Raw genomic sequence first — 13,950 nt, forward strand, 5'->3', positions numbered from 1 at the left:
GGGAAGAGGAGACAGTGATCTGCAGTACAGTGCAGAGCGGTGAGATTCTTTTCCTGGAGTGCTGACACTTCTGCCTGCTGTCCCTAACTTGTTAGAAGGGATTGTCCCTGCAGGGGGTGAATCTCTTGTGTTCCAGAGTGGAACCTGGGCAGGGGTCCCTTCTTAGCAACACGTCTTCTTCAGGTCTCACTTTGTGTGGGAGCCGTCAAGCTCACTGTGAGCACGCGGTGCTGAGTGTTGGTCCTGCAGGCTAGCGTGTGCTTCTGGGCTCTGGCTAGTGCGACTGCTCTGAGGTGCGGTACCTGACTCCCTGTGCTTGCCCCTGGCAGAGGATGGCTACTCTCATTACTCTCTGGCTGTGCACGGCTGCCGGATTGCTTTCCTCTACTGGCCGTTGCTGGAAAGCGCAAGGCCTGTGAAGTTCCTCTGGAAGCTTGAGCAGGTGAGGAAGCTTTTACCTCTTCCCGCAGCCCCTTCTCCTGTCCTTTGCTGATCCCTTCCTTCGCTGCCTGCCGTAGGTCTGCGATGATGAATGGCACCATTATGCCCTCAACTTGGAGTTCCCCACTGTCACGCTCTACGTGGATGGTGTCTCTTACGACCCTGCCCTCATCCATGACAATGGCCTCATCCACCCCCCGCGGCAGGAACCCTCGCTCATGATTGGAGCCTGCTGGACAGGTGAGTGCCCGCCCCCTGAATGAATCATGGTCTTCCCATGTGGGAAACAAGTGAGTGGAGGGAGAGCCAGCAGAGGTGAGAGAAACGCCACCCGCTACTAAGAGATGCAAACCACAGTGCAGCCATCTTGCCTCCTTGCCACCAAAGCCAGGGTGGCTCCTTCCTTCCCTCCGGACCAAGCCAGCAGGCCACGGTAATAATAGCTCAGGGACAAGTGTCACTGGCAGCTTCATGGATAACAGCAGTAGAATATGCAATGGATAACCAGGCTGCAGGCAGGGGAGAGTTGAAACTCTGCCTCATTCGGGTGCTGGCATTTCTACCAGAGCTTTCCACCAGAGAGCAGGCAGTACTATTTGTGTTGCTGGTCGTATCGATGGCAATTTCTGTGTCGTGAGGGTCTGTAGGAAGAGGGTCTATCCTTCTGTAGAGGAATTGGGTTGGAGGATGAAAATTAAGTTTGGAACATAGTAGTTAAGCCACTACCAGATGAAAACCCATTCTTTTGAGATGTAAGGCTGCATTTCACAGGTCCTTTAGTTCATCTGCAATCCCGAAGCAGGACAGAACTAAAGGAATTTGCCTGCTGCTTGTCTCACTCCAGCAGAACTTCCTGGCATGGTCAATCTGTATTGTAGTACAGCTTCTCCCAGGTCAGGATGTTCCCAAGCTCTCGACTGGCCTTATGCAACCAGCAAATATTAATCAGCTTGGGACGCCCTCCTGGAACCATTTGAGTTTCAAAGCGGTGTTGAGAACGTGGCCAGGACCACGTTCCATAAATGGAAATCAGTTACTTCCCAAAATAGGTATAACTGGGAAGGAAGAAAAAATAAACCCCTGTACTTTCTCCCTTGTATCAGTTACTCATCCTACAGTCTCACCATCCCCTTCGTGAGGGGGACTCAGCCCTCTGTCACCTGTGATGTGCTGTTTCTGGGACTGATGGGCGCACTGCTTGGCACATGACTGCAGGGCTGTTCTTTTGGATTGGCCAGTACGGGCACTTGCATAGATACTTGCCTGACGCTGTAACTATCCTCTTCCAAAGCCTTATTGCTTGTCTGCGTGTTCTCCTTTTGCAGAGGAGAAAACCAAAGAGAAAATCAAAGGGAACGAGAACTCCACTGATACCGTCCAAGGTACGTACAAGAAAGGTGGTTCTCTTCCCCTCTTCGCCGTGCATGACTATGACTTCTTGCATGGTGCCTTCCTCATACAGCTCCCCCAATCCTGTCCTGCCACCTCCCACCATCTTGAGAGGAAACCCCTTAATTGGTGGATTGGTCCTTGATACCTCGATATCTGTGGAGCATGAAGAGGCTGTTAGGAGGACTACAGCCTGCTTTGACAGATGGAGTATGCTTTTCACATGGAGAACGGGTCCTCATGCTGATCATTAAAGTTGGTCTCTGAAGCACACAATAGCCATTAGAGACATCAGGAGATGTCACCTCATCCCTAACTATCTATGGAACATAGTTTCTTTTAAAAGCCCTCACAGGAAGCAGAATGAAAAGGGGACAAGAAATTGTTTCCATCTGGCATTCAGCAGTTTGGCAGAAACTTCTCTATGCTACCCACCATTCACTGCCCTAGTCTGTCTGTAGTCTGTTTTTCTCGCTTTCCCACATAAGAAATCAAAAAACATTTCATCATCTTCCTTCAGCATCACCTCTCTTCTTGTTGTCTTTGTTTTCCCTGTCCTGTGCACCCCTCTGTCTTTCTTCACCTCCCTTAACGTCTGTATGTCACTCCCACTGTGGCTTTTGTTGGTTTTGCTCTCTTCCTCGCCATGTCTCTCACACCCTCCACCTCCCATGTTTCCCTCAGGAGATCCTCTGTCGATACACCACTACTTCCATGGTTACTTGGCTGGCTTCACTGTACGCCCTGGTAGCTTGGAGAGCCGTGAAGTTATTGAATGCCTGTATGCCTGCCGTGAGGGGCTTGATTACAGTGACTTCGACAGTCTGGGCAAAGGGATGAAGGTATGCCCATCTGCCCAGCTTGCATGGGTCTCCTCCACTCCCCTCCCTAGCCTTGCTTCCCAGGACTTTGCCTGCTCCTCCACCTCAGACAACTCCCCACCTTTCTCCTTTGTGTCTCTCTTAGCCTGGACTCTTGGCATTTGCCAAGCAACCCTGAATATTTTCTTCTCTTCACCTGTAGGTTCATGTGAACCCCTCTCAGTCCCTGCTCACCTTGGAGGGTGATGATGTGGAAACCTTTAACCATGCAATCCAGCACGTGGCTTACATGAATTCACTGCGCTTTGCAACTCCTGGAGTCCGGCCGCTCAGACTCAGCACTACTGTCAAGTGAGTGGACAAAGCAGCACCTCTGGCTAAGTTCAGCAAGAGGGTTACCTCTTTTTTTGACTAAAATTACACTGCCTCACCTTGTATTTTAATTCTAATTGAGGGTCTCCAAATGGGTAAAAGTTTTCCTGAAAATAACTACTGAAGTATCCAGTATCCAAAGGGATACTGTAATACTGGGTCCTGCCGTCTGTGCAGGTAGCAGAACTTCTGCCTTCACTCATGGGGTTCCAGGCATGTGGGCTGGTTTTAGTTTTCTCTGTGGTGTGTGGATGTGACCAAGTCACCTGAAACCCAGTGATGTCCTTCCTACCACACCTCTCTGCCTTGCACCGCAGGCTACAGGGAAGCTTTAGGAAGACTACCAGAGAAGGGTTATTCCCTTCACTGGCAGTAATGGGCAGGAGGTGTTCTTTTCTTTTATGGTGTTGCTGGTGGAAGCTTGGGCCCGCTGATGCTTTCTACTGCTCTCCTTCAGGTGTTTCAGTGAAGAGTCCTGTGTCTCCATTCCCGATGTGGAAGGTTATGTTGTGGTGCTACAGCCTGATGCCCCCCAGATCCTGTTGAATGGCAATACCCACTCTGCTCATCCTGCATCAGACTTTGAGGCTCCTGGTGGGGTGCCCCTGTTCCCAAACCTCCAAATCACCTGCTCTATTTCTCACCAGGTGGAGGCCAAGAAGGATGAGAATTGGCACGGTACCGGTGAGTGGATGGACTGCAGGGTGAAATGTAAGAGACAAACTGAAAGACCTACAAGAGCTGCTGTCCTCTGCTGTTGCAGAGGAAGTAGAGCCCCTCATTACACCTGGAATAGGAGAGAGTTTACCAACACAGAGGCGAGGCACATTGTCTGACAATATGTAGGCTAATCGGTTCTTAGCCGTTTCGGCTCCTCCCTGCACTTGTTCTATTCACACAGTTCCTTTGCCTCTCTCTCTCCTTTTTTCACAGGCTGATCATTCCTAATCCCTTTCACATTTTACCTACATTTCCCTTTATTGAATCCAGCACTGGATGGATGTCCTGCCTGGCACCCTCTCCACTCCTGCAGTTACTCAGTCTCCTTCTGCTTCCTTCTCTCCTGCTTTCCTTATTTCTCACCCCCTCTTCTGCATGATTTATTCCTGTGAATTCCCCAGACAGTTTCCTCGCACCCTATAATACCTTGTCGCTCAATTTCTCTCTGTTGTCCTCAGATTATTTCTCTGCACTCTACGCTCTACGTGTCCTTTCACTTTCGCATCTCTTCTTGTAATGGGATTTTTTTCCCCCTAATTTTTTTTTAGCAGCTTTACCTTTCCTCATACCATTACGAGTTTCTTGATAGAGAGCAGGTTGGTCTTAGCCCTGCTGAAAGGAGTTAATCACCGAGCGTGGTTGCCATTTTAGAGAAGGTACGATCTCAACCATGGCAACCAGCAGTGTGAGACAGGGGAAAGCTTTCAAAAGCACTCAAAGGGTCTGTGAATGCGTGAGAGACTTGTTCCTAATTTGCACATTGTCATTGTCAACAGAGTCCTTGCAGCCAAGACGTGTTATCATGAACCAAGCTGATTAACAGTATGTTGTTCCAAAATAAAGTGTCTTTATTATGTGCATAATGTCATTAGGACCAGGGGGACTCCTCCAGCAAGTAAGCAGACTGATTTTAGTCGAGGTCAGCGCTAGCCAGAGAAAGAGAAATCACTGTGTATGATGTGAGCACTTTTAAGTAAGTGGGTATCGCTCTGAGTAACTGTCTGGCTTTCTCGGCCTGTCTTCTTTCTTTTTCCATCTCAGTGACAGACACACGAATGTCAGATGAGATTGTGCACAACCTGGATGGCTGCGAGATATCATTGGTAGGAGATGACCTGGACCCAGAGAGGGAGTATCTGCTCCTGGATCGGGCACTGCTGCAGCAGCAGGGCCTCGAGCTTGTTAATACCTCTGCCTACCTGACCATCACGGGTATGTCCTCTCCTTGGCCACAGCCGCCTCATTACGCCTCCCACTGACTCCCGGACACTGCTGGGAGGAGCACTTAACCAGATGTTAGAGATGTGTTGGTGTGCTTTGTGAAACGCTGAGATGTAACCATTTGCTGAACTCCTGGCTTTTGGAAGTCCCAGGCCATTTGCTTGGGGAGGTGACGACTCCTCCTCCAGCACACAGTACCAGGACCTGGTGTCTGAGCTCTCACCTGGGCTTCTGTCACTCCTCCTGACTTACTCCTTGGGGTCTGGTGTTCTCAGGTGCCAGAGGCATTTTGTGTGACTTGACTGGGGGACAGCACATCCCACAGGCTGTGGACTGGTGCAACACTGTTGGTGTTCTGGTACTCTCCAGAACTTAACAGGGCTGTTGCTCTTGATCCTTCCCTTCCACTTGTTTTAGCAATGCAAGGAGGAATTTCATCAGGTCTTTTGCAGCTAGCTCCATCTCTGCTCCTTTCCTAAAGTTAGTGAACCCGGTATTGCTTTGGAGTCCTCTACAGCTCCTATTTGCCACAGGGTTATGATGCCAGATGACTTTAAAGCAGCAGCTTCCTCACGCCACACCAATTCTCTCTTCTTGTCTCAGGTGTGGAGAGCATTGCAGTTTATGAGGAGATACTACGGCAGGTCTCATACCACATCAACCATGGCGCTGCTCTTTATGAAAGGAAGTTTCACCTGTCCTGCACGGAGATGAATGGACGCTACTCCAGCAATGAGTTTACTGTTGAGGTATAAGATCAACACATGCACACGTAGGAGCTTAGGCATGCCTGGAGAGGATGTGGTGGACGGGAATGCTCACAATGTAGAACATACCATGAACACAGGGCTGAGGCTCTCTCACTCTGGTCTTTCTGCAGGTGAATGTCCTCCACAACGTGAACCGAGCTGCTCACCCTAATCACATTCTGAGTTCCCAGCAGTTCATCCACCGAGGCCATCATTTACCCGCAGAGCTATCTGGGCACAGTTTGGCAAGCACCCATAACAACCCAAGTAGGTAACACTATCTTTTGGGTTTATTCCTTTAAGTCAGGATGCTGATTTTCTGATATCCTGGTAGAACCTCTAGCAGAGGATGCCTTTCGGGCTCTCTATACCCGTGTTCAAGTTCTCACTCTGTCCTGTCCCACTCGTCATCAGCAAGTGGACTGCAGTCTGTGTCAAATGGTGTTTTTAGAGCTTGATGCAACAATCCTCCTGTGTTGTTTTCTTGATGTAGCAGCAGTCTGAAATCCACATCTGAGGACACTTTAAAAGAACAACTGTAAGCTGGTGCAGTTTCGTTCCTGTGCCTTGCGAAGGTGCTGTGTGGGCTTGGGTAATGTAATTTCAGAAGGAAGCTTCAACAGCAGGAGAGAAACAAGAATCAAGACTGCCACTGCTGTGAAAAAAGAGATGGGACTAGGTGGTGGTTGGCAAGGCAGAAAAATATAGGAGACGGCACCTCACAGACAAGAGAATTCTTACCCCCAGAACAGAGGAGGGAGAAGCCTGAAAGCTAGAGGTTAGATGCCACAAGCACAACCAGTTGGCTCCTCGTAGGCTGTGAAAGCCCTAGGACTGTTCCAGATGACCCTATGTGGCATTTGGTCCCCTGTCGTAGGGAACGTGGAAAGCACTTCTGGTGCTAGCTTTTGTGGCAGCTTCCTGCAGCAGCTGATCCCAGGCTGGTCCAGTCCTGCAGCTGCCACTGAACCACTCGAGGGACAGCTCACATCGGTGCTGGGAGAGCAACAAAACTCAGCCTTTGCCACTGCCTTCTCCAGCTCTGCCCAACTGCAGCAGAATTGTTCCTGCTGTACAGAACCACCCAGAACAAATCCACAGAGGGAGATTTTGTAGGGAAGGGGGGTATCTGGGCGGGGGTGTGTGTGTGTGTGTGAAGGTTCAACCTACAGGCCTAGAACAATGGGGTGGGAGTTGTGTGAAGGATCTTAGATGAATTTCAAGTTTTCTCCTGTGAAGCCAGGCTTTGACCATGGCACTAATTAGAAGGCCATCAGAGCCCTCACCTCTGTCCCTCTGCAAAGCAGACTTGTTTCTCTACTGCCTGCACAGAGATCACCCTCTCTGAAAATCATCCTCACGCCCTTAGAGGCTCTGCCTCAAGAGTGGGATACAAATTGCTGCTGTGCGGCACGCTCTGGTGGCTTATGTAAATAAAGATGTGCAGAGCCTACAGGCCGGTCTGACATCAGAGGATGCCTGATCCTACACATCCTGGAAAACCATGCAGGCCTCAAGGGAAAATACAGCAGCTGAAAGCAGGAACTTCCTGTGCCCAGGGGCACAGAAAAGTCAGGACATGTTCCTGCCTACATCAGAAACCCAAGCCCTGCCCAGGAACCCCAGTTCCTGCAGGTCAGGTGGGAAATACGTTTCTGTGACAGACTCTAACCATGCCTTCTCATTTTCTTTCTCCAAAGTGGTCCCCAGTGCTGCCACTGTCATCATTGTGGTGTGCGTGGGCTTCCTGGCACTCATGGTAGTCCTTGGCATCCTGCGCATTCACTCCCTGCACCGGCGGGGAGTGGGGCAAGAGGTCCCTGGGGCTGCTGAAGGGGGACACACAAGCACTGGAGGCAAAGACAGCGACATGTTCTGGGACGACTCAGCCCTCACCATCATAGTCAACCCCATGGAGGTGAGGAGCAGCCACAGGGGCCGGGGCTGGGTGGGCAGCTGGGAAGCCAGATCCTTACTCCCGTGTTTCACCTCCCCAGTCTTACCAGAGCTGCCAGGAGAGGGCAGCAGAAATTGCCGAGGGCAGAGCTACCGAGGGCATGGAGGATGATGATGACAGCACCGACTCGGAGACACCCGACTCCCCGGACAGCAATGACATGGATGACCGACACATCATCGGCAAAAGCGACAGCTCTCACCGCTACTAGGAGCTTTAGAAACACCAGTCCAGTGGATCCCCCCAAACATATGGCTGGAAGGAGGACGTGTCTTACTTTTAACTTCTTCCTTCCCCCACTGTGTACACACGTGTTCCTCCCTCATTTGTCATTTCTGCCTTCCCCGTTCATCTTCTGCCATTCTCATTGTGGACATTCCCCACGTTATTGACCCCCCATCTGGCTCTCTAGAAACGTGTTAGGGCACTTGCACGTAGCAGTGGCACAGTCCAAACTACGATGAGGAAGGAGGGGCTTAGAAAACCAATTTGGAAAAAGGAGCCAGCCACAGGGCTCAGAGTGGGGTCTCTCACAACCCCTCCCCAGATATTATATATATATATATTGTATATTTTTTCAATGTTGTCGTTTGAGGTTTATTCTCGTTTCATGCAAAAAAACCCCCACAACCAACCAACCCACTGCAGCTTGTGTCGCTTTGTAAAATTGTCGATACTCCTGAACTAAATGAATGAAGGTAAGAAGGATAAGGAAACAAAGTGGATTTTAAAATAAATGGATTTCAAATAAAATGTTCAGGGCTTCTGCAGTTTTTCTTTATAAGTGGGGAAAGAAACAGTCAATGTAGCCTCTAATGTGAGACTGGAGATGGTCCAGAGCATGTATTTACTGAAATTACTGCCTTATCTCGGGGAAGGGTTACAGTTTTTAGTTTTTAGTGGTTTTAGTTGGAACGAGAAAAACCCATCACCCCTGACCCTACCCCCTGCCTTTTTGAAAGTCAAAATACTCTTTGTAAACACAATGTAGACTTCCTCAGCACACGAGGCTAGGAACCCACGGAGGAAAAAAGGCATCCCAGACTGTCACAGCAAGTGTAACACAGGCAGCAAACTGAATTCTTGATTACAGAAAAAAACCCCATAAGGCTCTTTCCATACACTTAGTATATCATCAGTAGAAACTGGCCAAATCCTCAGCTTCATCCATCTTTCCACCTGAGCCACTTTCTTTACCAGCATAAAAGAGTAGCTTTTACACTGGGGTTTCAGCTTGTAGCAGAACAGACCCAGCACTTCTGAGGGAAGGAGGCATCCTCCTCCTTCTCTTGGGAAGGGAGGGGACAGAAACACAGCAGATATTGCCAAAGCATGGCTACGAGCCCACTACCACGAGCTGTTAGGGTAATGGGCTCAGAGCAGGTTGTGCTTCTTCCCTGGATGTATTTGATTATTCAGATCCTGCAAGACAAGAAGAGGCTGTAGCTGCCTGAGACGCATCTCAGGGCAATGGCTGCAACGTGTTAAGAACCCAAAATGAAGGTTCTGCATCAGGACACAGGCTGGCAGCCAAGGCTGAGAAATCCTCCCTAGGGGAGGGAAGGCAGCACAGTAGGTAAGAGTAGAAGAGCCCCTCTGAGGGCGCAAAAGGTCACAGCACAAGTTCTCAGCTGGCTGCAGTTCTCTCAGATGTCTCAGCTCTAGCCTCTCTTCACACCCAACTGAGCCCTTGTATGGTTGTTACTAGGTCCAAAAGAACTGAAGATAATGAGGCTGCCTAAGATAGTCTCACACTTTCTTCTTTGTCTCCTTCCAGCTAAGTTCCGTGCCCTTGTTTTATACATGGAGCTTACAGCAGGCACTGTCAGGCCAGTGCCCTGACATCTTGAAGCACCAGAATAATTCAAGTCTCCAGAAAGAACGTAGGCTGCATGTTGTACACTGGAGCCAACAGCTTTTCACAAAATAGTCTCATGTCCTGAGAATGCTATGCCTGGCCCAGTTCTGATACGCGATGAAATGCACCACCTCTCAGAGCATGGGAAAAGACCAAGTCTCGGGACCATGAGGTCCCTGTATCTCCAAAGCAGCCTCAGTCAGGTGCTACAGCGTGCTTACAAGGTGGAAGAAGCCAAATGTACGATGAGTTCGTAGGTAGCCATCATGATAGCGGTGTTTGGGATCTGGCGGATCAAGTGAGCCAGGAGCCCTCGGTATAAAGCCAAGGCTCCCTCTTCGTGGACCACAAGCTGCAAAGTCTGTACAAAGGAACGGTATCGTGACCCCTCCTCTCGCAACCGTGTTCGAATGACCTCTGGAGAGACAAAAAGGGAGTTGGCATTAGCAGCTTGATCCTACAGGCATGGCATGTTCCATGGAGGACAACAGAAGCAAGGAGAGTGGACCCCTCACCATGCGGATATGCGATGCATGAGGCACACGTTTTGGAGACAGCAGCAGCTCCCATTAGTCCAAAGAAATCACGGCTGTTTGGCGGAAGTGTGAGTGGCGGGGAAAGGGAATGATGACTGTTTCTCAGCTGCTGTTTCAGTGCTTCATAGATGACAAAGTGTATGATGGTCTCTGACACTCCAGCATAGGAGGCAGTGACACCACGGTAAAATCCACGGAGGCCTTCAGTGCGGTACACATGCATGGCACACTGGAGAGCATTGCTGGCTGTCTCCCCCTTCACCCTGCAACGAGGAGGAAGGGTTAGAACAGCAGACTGCTCCGCTGACCTAAAATGCTGTTGTGAACGCAACTGTATGAGTCTTCCCCAGCGTGCCTTGATGACCTATGTTCTAAGTCACAGACCCCCACCCATCCCCACCCCCAACCAGTCCTGATTCGACACAGAGTGGCTCTGCATGGCTAGCTTGCCTTACCTGGCTTCCAGCTGCATCCTGGTTTTCACTAACCAGATAGGGTTGGTGAGTGTGGCAGAGGTAATGCCTGGAGAATGGAAAAGCAAGACAGCCATAAGCACCAGGATCATGCTGACAGTTTGTGAGGAGATGCTGATCTATCAGCTCTCTGAGTTCTGCTTGGCGAACTGCAGGCATTTGCAATTTGAGAATGACCTTGAGCTCCCCTGGGAGAAGAGACGTTTAGGGCAGACTATCTGATTCGTCTCCTCCCCTACCTCCAGCCTTTGTCTGGTGGCAATTAGCTCATCTGCCCATAACCCTACTACAGGTTCTGGTGTTACAAAGAGGCAAGAAACAACAGGCTAAACTTGCAAGAGTGGAAGATTTTGTTACAGAACTGGGATTTATCAAGAGAAATGATTCCAAGAGAAATGGTCTAAATTACACAATGCCTTCTCCCTCTCACAGCCAAAGGAGCTCTTTTCCTGATAACGGCTGAAGGGCTGAAGACTAGATCCATGACTTGAAGAGGTGAGAATGAAGACTAAGAAAACATTTTGGTTACCCAAGGAACTCACTGCTCCAGCTGTGGAGGAAGAAAAGTTCAGATGAGAGAGCATGACTGATGAGAGCAGCAATGGGGAAGGAATGAAACCCTTTTACGCTTACAGACAGAAGGACCCCTTGGCTCTGATTTGAGACAGAAGAGGCTCACCTGCACAGGCTGCTGACAGCATGTGTACTTTCTTGGACTCTGGTACAAGGACAGCATTGAGCCTCTCCTTAACACCAGAATAGGCAGCAAAATATATAGCCCTGGTTTGGAAAGAAATACAGAAGAGTTTACAGCTCACCTACGAGAAGCAGAGTCAGCACTGCTGTGCAGCCTCACTCCAACTTTTCTTACTCCAGCAGAGATTTGTCTAATGTGACACCAGATGCCATTTCTACTAGGCCCACAGCAATCATACTATCTTACAACCATGATCAGAAGGTCCAGAAAATGTCTGCGTGAAGGGGTCCTGTAGCACAATGAGCACAAGGCCCAGACTGTTTTCACAATGTGGAGCCATAGTTGTCATGGAGGTCCTTTAAAAAGTGCGCAGGATGAGCTATCCTCAGGGAGCAGTACTCACCGGGAAGGAGCAACCCCAACAAGGTTTGGACCCAGACCTCGGAACAGGGATCGCACACCTTCCTTCTCAAGGATGGTCCTACAGAAGGAAATGAAGAGATAAATAAGCAGAATAACAAAGCTGGAGGGTCTCATGTTCCTTCTTCACTCTTCAGTACTTCTTGTAGCATCCTCTTCTCGTTTCCCATGTTATCCTTTTTCCAGCCTACTCTCATTTTCTCTCCAACCATCTCTTCTCTCTCCTTCAATCACTTCTTCCTATGACAGCAGCACTCTGGGTCTGATCAAACCGCTGGCTGAGAAATTACTCACAGTCCAAAAGCTGCCTTGTCGACTCAGAATTCAAAGCACAGATCAACTGTGAGAAGTAGACGTACCTGTGCTCGCAGCACTCTGGGTCTGATCAAACCGCTGGCTGAGAAATTACTCACAGTCCAAAAGCTGCCTTGTCGACTCAGAATTCAAAGCACAGATCAACTGTGAGAAGTAGACGTACCTGTGCTCTGATGAAACTTCCTCCCGCATCTGTGGTTTCCAGAACCTCAGCTAAAATGCTACTTCCATCTCTCCCCTGCCACCTCTCTCTCCACCTGACGGCCAAACCTTCACCTCCCTGGTCCTAATACGCACACTGCCCTATGCTACTCACCTCAGCAACTTGAGCACTCCAGGAGATGGTGGGGTGGGGTTCATCAGTCTCACACTCATCCCTGGCAGATGTATCTCTGAGAGGCACAGAGGGCGCAGTGTCAGTTGGGATGACTGTAGACGAGTCTTCACCACTTCCAGGGGACAGGTCAGGATGGCTCCAGCTGTGCCACCACATCTAGGGCATAACCAAGGCGTAATAGCACATGTAAGAATGACCCCTGTGCAGGAACAGGGCAATAATTTTGACCCTGCTCATCCATCACCTCTCTCCTCTAGGAGAAGAGGTTAGGTCCCCCAGCCTGCGTCACACATGACCTCCTGCTCTGACACTGATTAACGCAGAAATGACTTCGTGTGGGGCATGTCCTGGCAGCCTCACTCTGAAATTTCCCTCAGTATTTGAGACAAACAGTCCCAAGTCCACTGAGACTCAGCAGTCCCTCAGCTCAAAGCTGCTGATCTTTGCATTCAGAATTTCCCAGAACAAACATTTCTGCTGCCCAACCTCACTGCAATGCCTTCTGCTGAGATCACCAGGCACCGTGCCTCGCACTTCCCCACAGCAGCACTGGCTGCACAAAACTCTCCCACCCCTCAAGCCTGCCTATGTCTTCAACCCATAACCCCCTCAGGCCCACATCTGCAAGGCCCTGTAAGGAAGATCTGCATTTTTTGCCAACAGCCAGTTTCATCTCCAGCCTGACCTGCATAATGAAAGAGGACCTTGACCTTCAACAGACAGAATGTATTTCTGGAGCTCGTGAACCATTGCCATCAATCAGTCTAGTCACATTGCAGTAACACTGAAAGGACACGTATCCCCCTTTTCCCTTTCTGCCACCCAGGGACAAGTCAGAACTGATACACTCAGTTCTCAGCTTCTGTCCCTTCAGATCCTTTGACTGACAACACTGCTCTTCTAGAGGATGCTCAGTACCTGAAAGACTGTTTTGAAATGAATTTGCACGGAACAGCCACGCAAGAGGCTTTGACAAACAGTTGTTCATCCTTGCTATAGCCAAACTCGCTTTGTTTTGCAAGAGATGGAGGTTTAAAAAAACTCACTCTGCTCCAAAGAAAGAAAAGCCAACCAAATAATGACAAGATACCAAGGAATAATCAAGTATATCAACAGAACTACATACGACAGTACAGGACAACAAATGGCTAGAGTTTGGAAGAATTATTTTGAAAAAGCCTATGCAGCTCAGCGCACACATACATTGCTTTCACTGCCTTTGCTCCTAGTGCTTCATTTATTATTGTGGGCAGGTTAGGTGGGAAAAAAACCAAACAAACCCTCCCTGGATGCCTACTGTAATGAACTCCAAAAGTTGAAGATTTGGCAGCTAGAAGGTAATTCTTCTAATGACGCCGGCAATTAGTTACTCTACTTCATTTCACTCATCCTGCTTTGTCAAGCCCTTTTCAGATCTACCCAGTGATGATGACTTGCGGAGAAGCCAATGAGCAGTAATTTCCCTCAGGAGATATGGTGAGTGGTGGGAGTCTGGGATTAGGTGGAACAGCATCAATGAAATTAGCTTGGGCTCAGCAGACAACACAAAGCAAACCAGTAAATGTCCTGGCTCTGGATGTCCTTGATCTCTGGATGAACACGCTGATGAAGCACGGACACTGAGACAGCCTATGTAGTGATCCA

The 13,950-nt window shown here is 49.4% G+C and overlaps 2 protein-coding genes across 2 annotated transcripts in view; one reads left to right on the top strand and one right to left on the bottom strand.

The window, feature by feature from the left end:
• The window catches only part of CLSTN3 (calsyntenin 3), an 11,880-nt gene extending 3,999 nt beyond the window's left edge, over positions 1–7,881 (top strand). Inside the window, exons 7-17 of the mRNA XM_010131271.1 lie at positions 325–442; positions 519–681; positions 1,767–1,823; positions 2,515–2,672; positions 2,854–3,002; positions 3,481–3,707; positions 4,785–4,955; positions 5,568–5,713; positions 5,845–5,980; positions 7,414–7,631; positions 7,711–7,881. Coding sequence (XP_010129573.1) covers positions 325–442; positions 519–681; positions 1,767–1,823; positions 2,515–2,672; positions 2,854–3,002; positions 3,481–3,707; positions 4,785–4,955; positions 5,568–5,713; positions 5,845–5,980; positions 7,414–7,631; positions 7,711–7,881 — 1,714 coding nt within the window. The remainder of the gene's footprint in view (positions 1–324; positions 443–518; positions 682–1,766; positions 1,824–2,514; positions 2,673–2,853; positions 3,003–3,480; positions 3,708–4,784; positions 4,956–5,567; positions 5,714–5,844; positions 5,981–7,413; positions 7,632–7,710) is intronic.
• A 1,864-nt stretch (positions 7,882–9,745) lies between these two features.
• LOC104489147 (solute carrier family 25 member 36-like) lies at positions 9,746–13,294 on the bottom strand. Its single transcript, XM_010131270.1, is given in 8 exon segments — positions 9,746–9,945; positions 10,044–10,327; positions 10,520–10,586; positions 11,217–11,317; positions 11,638–11,715; positions 12,286–12,462; positions 13,225–13,256; positions 13,259–13,294. Coding segments are annotated over 8 exon segments (975 nt in total).
• Between the last annotated feature and the right edge of the window lie 656 nt (positions 13,295–13,950).

Source organism: Buceros rhinoceros, unplaced genomic scaffold (assembly GCF_000710305.1).
Source record: "Buceros rhinoceros silvestris isolate BGI_N320 unplaced genomic scaffold, ASM71030v1 scaffold34252, whole genome shotgun sequence".
Taxonomy (NCBI): Eukaryota; Metazoa; Chordata; class Aves; order Bucerotiformes; family Bucerotidae; genus Buceros; species Buceros rhinoceros.